General features: G+C 46.4%; 1 protein-coding gene across 1 annotated transcript in view; it reads left to right on the top strand.

Moving 5' to 3' along the window:
• ahr1b (aryl hydrocarbon receptor 1b) overlaps positions 1-10,681 on the top strand; it is a 56,196-nt gene extending 45,515 nt beyond the window's left edge. The window contains exons 9-11 of the mRNA XM_061233976.1: positions 2,723-2,864; positions 3,534-5,163; positions 8,589-10,681. Of these exons, the coding sequence (XP_061089960.1) occupies positions 2,723-2,864; positions 3,534-5,163; positions 8,589-8,744 (1,928 nt within the window). The 3' untranslated portion in view covers positions 8,745-10,681. The remainder of the gene's footprint in view (positions 1-2,722; positions 2,865-3,533; positions 5,164-8,588) is intronic.
• The last annotated feature ends 1,617 nt before the right edge of the window (positions 10,682-12,298 follow it).

Here is a 12,298-nt window from a genome sequence, read left to right on the forward strand (position 1 = left end):
ACTCGTTCCCCCTCCTTTCATACAAGACCTCCGCTTTGAGCTGTATTTCATTACAATATGGGAATGCGACAGTGTTCCAACAATGAATAGTTCTGGTGGTTTTGTAATGTTGTGGTGTGCATAGCACTGGCATGGCTTTCACTTGGACAATGTCCCCATCCACACAGCATGAGTAGGTGTCCAGTGGTTTTAGGAGTGGCACGCTGACGTTACCCATGTGTCGTCGCTTTCTCAGTCACTAGATCTGAAGCCAGTCAAGCATTTACGAGATGTTCTTGAACAATGCCGAAGACAGTTTTTTCCACTTCCATAAACTAAGTGTGAGGTGATTGGCTTCCTCGTGGGACAACGGTGCTGTATTTCTCCTGCAGACTGGCAGATTTTTCAAATTTTTTTATTAATTATCTGACAGAGCTAACACTACAACCCCCGCCCCCCCCCCCCCCCAAAAAAAAAAAAAACCCACATTGTTTAATGATCACAGGCATTGGGTTTCAGAAATGGCATATGCTGCAAGCAAATGAATTGCAGCCCCTTGCTTAAAGTCACATTTAGGAAAAATAACTTGGCTGAAAAATCTGAAATCATTCCTTCCTTCCTGGCTCTCTGGTCGCTCGTTCATCTGAACGAAGCCAGAGCCAGCTCTTTAAAGAGGGTGGATGTCTGTAAACCTCAGAAGTCTGTCCCACTTAGGTCCGTAAACTCAACAACCCCACGGAGATAAGCACAGTGTTCTTAAAGCGCTGCCACATGGTGATCCACCCCTCCAGGCGCAGGGGCTCATGGGTAACTCGCTACGCCCGGCCCACCGAGCAGAGCGTCACGGTTCTAGCTCACTGAGAGAAAGTGGGCCAGCACCAGGGTGGGCGGCCGGGGCGGAGAGCGTGGTGGCCGGTCGCCATTGTGTCATACCATGTCGTACGGGCCCGGATGTTTACCCATAATCCCGCAGATTATAGAAGAGATTGAGCAAAGCCTCGGAGAGCAGAGGATGGATTTGTGAACTGGGGCTGCAAATCCACCGCCGGGGGTTTTAATTCTGATCCAGGACGGGTCGAAAGCTGAAAATGACACAATGATATTAAAGCGCACTTACGCTCCGGAGCCACTGACCTATCGGACTCATCTGGATGTTATGCACTGCAGGAAGCAGGGCTGCAGAGACAGGAAGCTGATGCTGGAGTGGGTTTAAGAGTTGGGCTTTTTATTTGAGGGTGCCAATTCCTCTTCACGGTTGATGCTCTTGCCATTATTCTCCTGATACAAGTTCTTCTCCGCAAATGAACTACATTGGGAAGAGCCTTCTGTGACATTGAGGGGTGGTGGTCTGGGGTGTTTGGCTTTTGCTTACTCGTTGATGTTTCATAAGTCAGATTTCTGAGGGGATGTCAGCATGGAACTCTGAGGCAACAGCGGGCACAAGCTGTATAGTATAGTATAATTATTCTCCTAATAAAAGCAACACTTAAGATTCTCATAAAATGCACATGCAAAGGAAAAATTAGTATTTTAAATAAGTGTCGGACAGACACTATGGTACTTCCTTGTTCATCTTCCGCATTTCATTCTTCTTCAGCTTGTCACCATGGAAACACATTCACCACTCACAAGATATTGAAAGAATATTTGGCTAATGTTTGGCTAATAAACCGTGCCGGACTACGTCAGACGTACTTGCTATTACCGCAGTTGCCATATGCAACCTGCAACAGTAACAAAGGATTAGTGGGCTAAGCTAAGTTGTTGCACAGGTTAAATATACGCCAGTGCAAGATGTTAAATACCCAGAGTACCGTGATCCACCAAGGTACACATCATTTCAATGGAAAAGCAATTGAACGTTCTGTGCAAATTCCTGATCGGGCCTTTAATGGCATTTCTCATTGAACTTGCACCCAATTGAGCAGCAGGGGTCGCTGGTGAGCGATGAGGCGCTGACATCACAGTTAAACCCGGTTGAACCCTGCACTTCCCCACGTGGGCCGGTCGTCCACAGATCCAGATTTGATACCAGACTGAACCAGATACTGAACAGTGTCTTAGTGGAACAGGATGAGTCATCCAGCAGTCCCCTTTGGTTTGGTTGGAGTGTTTTTACATGTCATTAAATAGCCTCTGGGGATTCTATGTGATTTTAGCTTTGGCCAAAGCCTGTCTGCTAATCTCATTACTGGCAAAGGGCGCTTCTGAAAACAATGGCTCTTCATTACCTGTGTAGGCTCTGCCTGTACGACGAACCTGCCCCTGATGGAGGGGTGAGTTAGGTGTGAACTGTGGGGGTGGGGAGAACAGCGAAGGCCAGAGTAGGGCAGGGGGAAAGAGGTCAAAGGATCACTTCCTGTATTGGATTCACTTCTTTCTGCAGGGCTGGAGTCTGATAGGGGAGAGGGGGGTATTTCAGTTCAGGCCGAGGGAGTTTTTCTGTGATTTAAAACAGTGTTGGGCGAATGGTTGGACCAACCCAATATTCAGAGATCAGCTTAGTTTTATTGACCACTCTTTTTGTTTTGCATGGTTAGCAAATTCATCTGCTGAATTTTCATTCATATATTTACCTCTTCTCATTTTAGCTCAATTTTATTTTTCTATTATACAATTCCCTTCAATTTTTAAAGGAATGGAAATACATGAAATGGCCTTATTTTATAAATTAATGTACCTTTTATTAAATCTGAATTAGTGTACTTGTCATTTCAATTATTCTTTTTTTCACTTGTAACAGTGATCAAGACTGGAGAGAGCGGTCTGACCGTGTTCAGACTCCTCACCAAGGACAACCGCTGGAAATGGGTCCAGGCCAACGCCAGGCTAGTCTACAAGAATGGCAAACCCGATTATATCATCGCCACCCAGAGGCCGCTTGTGTAAGTGCAATGACATAATTCCCCAAAACAGCCAATAAAAACGTATTATTTATTATGGACAATATTATTGAATCTTTGATTGTACAGTATATGCATACTGAAACTGCATTGTAAAACCTGCCAGCTCCCTGACTTCACATTTGGCACAATCTACTTTGCTTGTGATCTTTTTTTTTTTTATTGCAAAAAGAAAAACTCAAGTGGTCAGGATTCAGATATGTTTTGTGCAGGTAAAGACTTGTTTTGGATTCAAGTATTTTTCTAATGCTCAGTTGATCTTGCCTTGTGTCTTTGAGCCTGCAAGGAGGAGTAGATGGGGGTTGTTTACACTTTTGTGATAATTTCATTTGTTCCAATACACTAGGCAAGCTTATTCATATTACATTACAGTTATTTAGGTGACGCTTTTATCCCAAGTGACCTACAGTTGATTAGACTAAGCAGGGGCTAATCCCCCCTGGAGCAATGTGGGCTCAAGGGCCTAGCTCAAGGGCCCAACAGCTACCTTATTGTGTCTCGACTGGGGCTTGAACCACCAACCTTCCAGGTCCCAGTCTAATACTTTAGCCACTAGGCTATGTGCTAGCCAATGCAAAAACATTTGAGAATCCAAAATAAATACGATTTATGGTAATGAGTAACGGCTTTCCACTGGTTTTATCCTCATAGGGAGGAAGAGGGAGGAGAGCACCTGAGGAAACGTTCGCTGCACCTGCCATTCACCTTCGCCACCGGTGAGGCCCTGCTCTACCAGACCAGCTACCCCGGCCCTGGTTTCCCCGACAACCTGGCGGGCAAGGGAAAGGGCGGCAAGTCCAAAAAGGGCAAAGCATCCAAGGACGACCCCGACCCCTGCTCTCTGCTGGGAGCGATGATGAGTCAAGACGAGTCATTATACGTGTACCAGCCGGCCGCCCAGCCCAAGCTCTCCTTCCACAGCAGCCTGTTTGGAGGGGAGGGAGGCGACCGCGACTCGTTCCCCGGTCCCTCGGGGGCGGGCGAGAGCTGGAACCCGCCCGACGGCGGATCGGGCGGCTGTGCGGAGGGCTCGAGCTTCGACCCGCTCCTGGCCACGCTGGACTCTCTCTCGCTGGGCGACGAGGCGGAGAGCTGCTCCAACAGCGAGCTGTTCAGCGCCCTGGAGAACCTGGGCCTCAACGCCGAGGACCTGGAGCTGCTTCTGCTGGACGAGAGGATGATCCGCGTGGAGGTGGAGCCCGACTATATCCCCTCGCTCAACGACCTGCTGACCAACAGCGAGATCCTCTCCTACGTCCACGACTCCCTGGAGGGCAGGGTGGAGGAGGTCAGCGATGTTCGGCCGCCTCGCCCACTGCCTGCCGCCCCCTTGGTGGAGACCACGCCCACCCCCGGCCCGTCGTCTCAGGCCACGCCCGCATCTTACCCGGCCTTTAAGCCGCAGAGACAGCCCCCCATCCTGCAGCTGTCCCAGCAGATGCAGCAGCATGTAGACAGGCAGCCGGCCCCCGGGAGGGGGGACTCCTGGAGGCCGAGGGCTGAGTCGCAGGGGCCACGTGCGAGCGGCCCCTCGCTAGCCCGGCATGCTGACTCCAGGGCACAGCCCTCTGAAAACGGACTTCGGGGCTGGGAGCAGCCCGTCCGGAGCTGGGCTCCCCAGCAGGTCCACACGGGCCCCGGGATCCAAGAAGCCTTGGGCAGCAGCTGCTCCCGCTGCCACCAGCAGGAGGCGCTGTCCGGCAGCGAGGCCCTGGACCCAGGCCTGCGCCAGCCCCAGAATCAGTGGCAGCAGAACCAGCTCCTCCTGCAGTTCCGCTCTCAGTGCCATTTTAAGCAGAACGGGGCAGACGAGGGAGCCCCTCTGAACGGGGTCTACCCTCCGCTCGGCCAGCAGCCCGTAGAACAGCAGCAGTGGCAGGGCTACGGCTCGGGCCACCAGGGGTCGCTGCTGAGCCGGGCGGACGGGCCATGCTTCCCCAACAGGCGGGCCGTGGCTGGAGGCGACACTTCAGGCACGTTGCTCATGGATTACAGCGCGAGTGAGATCCCTGGCGGGGAGTTCATGGCGAATGGTGTCCTGAGCGACGTGGGGGCGTACCAGGCCGTGGCCGCCAATACGTCCTCCTATCAGGGGGTCCTCCAGAAACCACAGCAGCAGCCCCGCCCGGGCGAGGCCGTGCCCCCCTGCTTCTCTCAGTACCCCAGCCAGGACTCCACCCTGGAACACATTTTGGGCCTTGGACTGTCCCAGCAGCTGCCTTCTCTGGAGTCTTATGGACTGTTCCCTCCCACGCTACCAGCAGACACCTCCCATAACAAGGTAAGGACCCTGACAGACACTGCACAGTTTGCTTTGTGTGTGTGTGTGTGTGTGTATGTTACTGTGAACAAAGTTGTGTGCATGTGTGGCAGTGGATATAGTTGACTTCAATTGTTAACATATTTACTCGATATTATGGCATATTGGTGAGGGTTGCTAGTTTCAATGACTATCTAGAGTTTTCTATTACAGTGACGTACGTTTGGGGCTATGTGTCTCAACGGTATATTTCTGCAGTGTTTCTCACAGCACTTTATAACTTTTTTCCAACCGCAACTTCTTTGTATGTCATTTTCATTGACACCGAAGCAATAATTAAGGCAATTGTACATTTAGTTATATCATAACAGATCAATTACATAATTGTTTTTCTGTGCTCGATTGATCTTGTCTGGTGCAATTGAGGACCAGAACCAAGAGGACCAGAAAGCGGGGTTCACACTTTCTGAGAGTATTTCATAGGTTCCAATACTCCAGCCAAGCTCAGTAAAGGTCAGAGTATCGGTCTGTATGCGATTGGTCTGTATCATGTACGATTGCAATCTTCAAACCCAACATTTGGCAGAAGGGCTTACCCCTGTTACCTCAAGCTCCCCCCACTCACACCTGAAACATCTCACCCTCCCCCATGTGAGCAAGCGAAATCTGGGCTTAGACTGGCTTTAGAGACGAGCAGGAGCGACTCGCAAGTAATCAGGGATGAATGTGAGCCGGGCCGATGGGGGGAGGGGAGGGCTCGAGAGATTGTGATGATATAGCAGATCTGCGCCTTTAAGCCAAGAGCGATAATAGCTTTTCTGGTGACCTTATGGCCGAACACATATCAACATTGAATTATATCTCAGAAATCTGATGATGGATGACATCAGTCATTGTAAACGCCCTGGGTATAAGATGTATGCTTTCAGTTACATTTCTAGTTCTGTAACACTGCCAGGAAATAGTAATTCCATCAGTGCGTCGACTGAAGAATCTGAAACATGGTATCATTGTATGTTGCACAACAGCGACAATAGGCGAAGGGGGTGTACTACAAAGAGAGATTCCAGGGTTAGTGCGCTAATTTAAGATTTAACCCTAGGCATTCCATCAGAAAACTGACTCACATTTAATCTAGGTAGATCGCCATGGTAATTTATGCTGCACGGTTAACCGGGCCTGGGGCAGGTTGTGTTCAGGCTGTCAGATTGAAACATGAATCACCGGCCTTTGACCAATCAGCTCCGTGGAAAAAGGAGTCTCCATTCCTGGAGGATCCCGTAGAGGGGTCAGGGGTCACAAGGCAGAGATTATTTAGAGGATAAATTATTCTGCTTGCTCTCTCTGAGGATACACTGTACGAAAGATAGATTCTCAGCATACCGAATAGTGTACATACAGTGTACATACCAAGTATACCAAGTATTTGGACAGTGGTAAAATTTCTGTTCTTTTGGCTCTGTACTCCAGCGCAATGGATTTGACTGTCACCTTTCATTTACATCCATATTGGGTAATACATGTAGAAATTACATCCCTCTATTTTAACAGACCAGAAGTGATTGGACAGTTGGCTTCTCAGTTGTTTCTAATTAGTCTGGTGTATTCAATCACTTCCTTCGTGCAAGCATAAGAAAGCTTTCAGTATCTAGTCTTAAGACTGTTCACACTACAGTCATTTCATTAATGATGCGGTCTTTCTGTTTGCGTTTCTTTTGTACTTTTGTACTTATAATTGCAGTAATACTGTATATAGTCTGTGGTGTACAAGTCTCACAAGCCATCCTTATTTTTGTTAACTATCTGCTTCATTTTCATTTTGTGCTTTATGTTTTGGCAGTACTTTACTTTGTTTAGCTCACTTGAATTTCAATAATAGAGATATAAAGACAGACAGAGAGAAGCACTGGGAAAATAAATTCAGTCCATAACAGATAACACATCATATTCCCCATCTTCTCAGCCAGCAGGAGAGGGAACGCAAATTAAATTAAACTAAATTAAATTAAGTAACGTACCAAAAAAGTGATGGGGAGAGGGAAGTAAGAGAGGGGGAGAGGGTGACGGAGGAGAGAGGGGAATAGAGGGGGGAAGATAGAAAGACACCGAGAGGGAGAGAATGTGAGTGAGAGAGAAAGGGAGGGGGAGGAAAGAGAAAGAGCGAGCAGGAGAGAGAGAATGAGACAGGGGGAGAGAGAAAACGAGGAGAGGGGGAAGGGTGAGGCACGGAGGGGGGAGAGCGAGGGAAAGAGAGAGAGAGAGAAGAAGGGCAGTGGAGAATGGGGCATGGCCCAGCCCTAGTGACTTGACTGGAACACCACAGATCGGGGTCCATCTCTTCCTCCTGCTCGGCCTCTGCCTTGGTTTCATTCAGGGTCAGCAGCAGCACCCAGCCAAAAAGAAAATGGAGCATCTCTGGGCAACCGAGCGTGAGCTTCTCTGACCTACAATTCGCCACTGCCATTACCTAATACAGAAGAACAGACCCGCTGATGGGGGTGGGGGGACTGTTGCTGGATGCTGGATGTTCTATGTGGATATCCACTCAGTCCTTTCAGTTTGATCCCTACCCTGGGTTTAAATGACAGAGCCAGGCAAAGTTATCAAAAATGGCCCTTGGATCATTTTAGGAAGGAATCGTAGAGCATGTAGCCAATGAGCTCTGCTTTAGTTGATGGTGATTGGTGAGTGATCAGGGTAAAGGTGTGGAGCAGAGCTACAAGAATGGTCAGGTCGATAGTCCTTCTGTATGGCTTTGTAGTGGTCATTGTACACACAACAGCAATGTGACCTTGTTTGGTATGTGGTTGTGTGTACACTGCACATGTGACTGAAAATCCTGAAGGCCAGTAAAAATGTCATGGAGAATACTCCATTCATGTGCACATAGGCCTGAATAGTCGGAAAACTTTTCCTCCTAAAAACTACTGCTAGCTACTTCAGATAGCTGGGAAGAGAGTGTGGCCGTATGGTCCAATGGCAGGGGAATGAAGAGTGTATCTGCACGCCCATGTACGAGTATTTTGTAAAAAGTAACTCTTTTGTAATTCTTTAGTATCAATTGATCTTTGTATATTTTATTTTAGTTTTTACCCTTTCTTTGAACACTCTTTTCCAACGTGTGTAAAGTAGTGTGCTTTAGTAATGATTCGATGGAATCAACCAAATCTTAAATAAAAAAAATGTATTTCCCCAAAAAGAGGTTTCACAATTATTGCCACCCTGATTTAATACTTTATGCAAACATCCCTGGCAAAGATGACGGCCATGAGTCTTTTCCTATAATTTGTGATTAGATGGTTAGAGAATTTTGACTATTCCTCCATGCACGTGTGTGTGCGTGTGTGTTTTTAATCATCTGAGATCAATCGTGATAATACTATATTTGTTCCCTTACAAACTGGGCCAGATCAACCTCACACACGCGTGCTCTCTGTCTCTTTCAGATGGAGAACGGCTGCATGGTAAATGGCGGAAGCACGGCCTACTCTGGTAACTGTACCATGCCCAACGGGGCTGCCATCATTCCAGCCGATGCCGCCCAACCCTGCCCTGAGGCAGCTCCCCTTCCAGACCCACGGACTTCTGGGTTTTACCTCTGAGGACGGCATGGCGGAAAAACTACGATAGGGGTCTTTCTCCCTCTGTTTTACTGGGGGGTTTTTTTCCTCTGTTTCTTTCCCGCCATTTCTGTTTTGGCGTAGGGTAGGCATATGTTTTGAACATTTTCAGGGTGATTCTGTGTACTGCACAGTAAGACCAGGCGCTCACCAAGACCACGGCTCTCTACAGCTTTCCATCATTTTCGGGGGGGTTTTTTCCGGATGTTGGCTTTCTCTCTTTCTCTCTATATATCCAAAAAACTCTCTCTTTGACGTCGATGCAGTTGTTGGGGCTGACAGAAGGACGGTGTCTTGCATTTCCTCAGCCGGCTTCACGAGAGTGAATCAGCGCAGTGTTTTTTTTTCACACAAAGGGTCATAATACTGAAAATGTAATTGAATTGCATTGAAAGATTGCATAGATTTTTTTGATGATTTGTATCCTTCATAAGACAAAAAACCACCAATTATTTTAAAAACAGCATTTGTGATGCATTTCCAGGGTTACAGGAAACTGATTTATGTGTGGCGTGGTGCATTTTGGTTCAGAGTAAGTACGACTTTAAATCAGGTCTCTGTACTTTTTGTTTGCTGTATGTGAAGTAAATAAAGTCTAAATCAAGGGAAATGCTATGAAGAGAGTCCGGTGAAGGCGGTGGGAGGCGGTTCTGATAAGTGTGTATAAATCTGTTTTGGAAGGGCAGTTGCCTCGGTGCATTCTGGGTATATCTTACTGAACCAATGCCTTGGGATTTATTCATTCGTTAGTACCTCATGGCTTTTTCCTGTAAACATTAGAGTCAGTTCCCTCACCAACTGCAGAACCACATGAAATATTCCTCACAATATTGGATCACAGCACCCTTGCTGTCAGTATTAAGCTCAGTATTAAAAAAGGTCAAGAGAGAGGGTGGAAGCACTGTGAACATTTTCTTTTGGTTATTCACATTTACTTATTAGATTGTAATGTATGATCAAGTATCTTCAGGTGGCACAACTGTTCCAAGACTGTGATAAAAAATAGCAGGGCAATTCTGGAAAATGTTTGATTCACCGAAACAGTTTCTTCTTCTTTTTTTTACTTTCTTCAAAACTTCAGTTTCCCAGTTTTTTTATTTATTTTATTTTCTGAAAGCGACCCCATTGGCTCTCACTCTCTCAATGGGGTCCACTGAAGCCTCGCAGATAACACACTGCTGTCAGGTCATTGTGGAGGGGATCTTTGTACCCTTCACTTTCAGACCTGTGAACGCACTGATCCAAAAAACAAGAGAGAGTGACCTGTCATTAATGAGATTCTGTAGTTTCTTCTAGTTGCGTTGTTGAATGTGTTGTGCATACTGAAAAAGCAGTTCTAAGCTGTCATAATTTCATCATGAAGGTGGCGAGTGCTGATGTAGTTGTTATTGTTACTATTATGACAAAATATGACAAATCAACAGTCTTGTTCTCCAGACTCGCCTTTGTTTTGGTTTTTTGGTTGTTTTTTTTGTGTTTTTTATGTAGAGATGTTTCTTATATGTGAGATTGATGAAACAATGACGTCAAAGCTCAAAATGATATGTAAAAAGCAAACTGAAAATCAATGAAATGGACTTTTCATGGTACAGGTATGTAAATAGTCTAAAAAGTGATTTTTATTACTTTTGTTGAAAGCACTATTTAAAAAACAAAACAAAAGGCACTGCTACTTAATGAATTATTTTCTTTGGAACTAAATCTAGGTCTAGCGAGGGATTGTTTTTTTTATTCAGGAAAACCTCAGTACTGTCTCATTTCCAAGTCATGTTTTGAAAAAAAGGTTTGACACTTTAGATATGAAGAAAATGGTGCCATACAGGTGAGACTAATTTTGGAGAGTTTAATGTTTTCTGTTTAGAAATGAAGTTTTGTCAATGTTTAAATCTTTTTTTTAAATACACCTTCAATTTATTTTAATATGCTAACACACAAGTTATTCTAGATGTAAAAATGAAAGGAAACAGGTACAATTTGATCTGTATGTCTTTTGACTGCTTGTTAAAATGTTCTGAAATAAAGGACTTGTGCAATCACATCAAAGCAAATTGTGTCATGGAGAAATGTGTTGCTTTTGACAGGTAACTGTGCCGTTTTCACCTATAGAATATGCAGTGCAACTGGATCATATGTACTGTGCTCAAGCACTCGCAGCTCTACTCCTATTTCTATACAGCTGATGTCAGACAAGGCAGAAAACTACATTTCCCAGGTTATAGGGACCACCCCGAGAGAACTATTATCAACGTAGAGTCTGGTGCCATACACCAAAGTCATATGATGGATAATAATAAATGGTCACATGGTGCTGGGGAGGTCATCCCTCAGTTGTCTCCCAAAGGTTCCCTTGTCTTGGTCTGACCGAGGCAGCCACTTTACTTGGACATTCCTGCGCAAAATCACTGCTAATAGCTAATCAGCTAACTCAACAATGCCGCCATTGATGCACAGGGGTTTTTTTTGTACATAGAAGACACATGATTGGGACATTCAATTGCTACTGTGGTCCTTTGAGAATGGGGGGATGGTAGGGGGGGGGGGGGGGGGGGCACAACAGTGCTGTATTGCCCAGATACCCCCGTCAGGGCCCCGCTCTCCTGAAAGTGCTTTTATCTATCTCTCATCGATCGTACCTTTTCACACTAGCTGATGTGCGAGTGCTCACCCCGCAAGCTGAAAACAAACACAGATTAACATCACAGCTTCAAGCTGGTGGCTAAAATAACTATCACCCCCAGTACAGAGAGAGAGAGAGAGAGAGAGAGAAAGAGAGGAGTCACAGCAGGGCACTCGCCCTCTGGCTCCGAGTGGCCCTTTTTTGTGATCTCTATCTATCTCTATCTCTCTCTGTTGCTCTCTGTCCCCTTGTTTTCTCCTTGGCTTTCACTCTTGTGTGTCTCTTTCTGTTTTGCTCTCGCTCCCGTATGTCTCTGCCTCTCTCACTTTCTCTGCCACATGCCTTTAAGACTGCCTTTGCCTTACACAGTCCAGTCATAACATTTTTTATTTGAACAGCTACCATGTCTTTTACCCCCCCCCCCTTTCGTTTTTAAGCGTTCAGAGAGTGGGCCAAAACCGCTGGAAAGCTCCTCCCTAACAGTCAAAAGAAAAACAGGCATAATAATTAGTCACTTAACACCCAAAAGGCCCAGAGGTTCAGAAGGAGCTTAAATAATCACGGAATAATAGTCTGTTTGTTCCCATGTGGAGAGGAACTCACCCCCCCCTACCTCCACTGGTAGCCTGGCCATCCTGTACCGGGCCCCAGATCCAGCTCCCTAGATGGGCTCTCAGCAGCTTGTCCAAACAGCCGCCGTCCGAGGACAGCTCACGGAAAACTTTGAAGACTGTTCTGGACGCGCTTGACAAATTCCAGTCAGCCCATTGAGAAAGCTTTCGATCACATGTATCTCTTCCAAAAAAACATCTCCATTTCAGCTTGAAAGTAAACCGTGCGTTGTGTAAATATGTAGGCTGACTCTCTTTCTCTCTCTCTAATAGGACTACCACACACAATTTCCCGGTAACCTTCGGAC

The sequence above is a fragment of the Conger conger genome, chromosome 3 (assembly GCF_963514075.1).
Source record: "Conger conger chromosome 3, fConCon1.1, whole genome shotgun sequence".
Classification (NCBI taxonomy): Eukaryota; Metazoa; Chordata; class Actinopteri; order Anguilliformes; family Congridae; genus Conger; species Conger conger.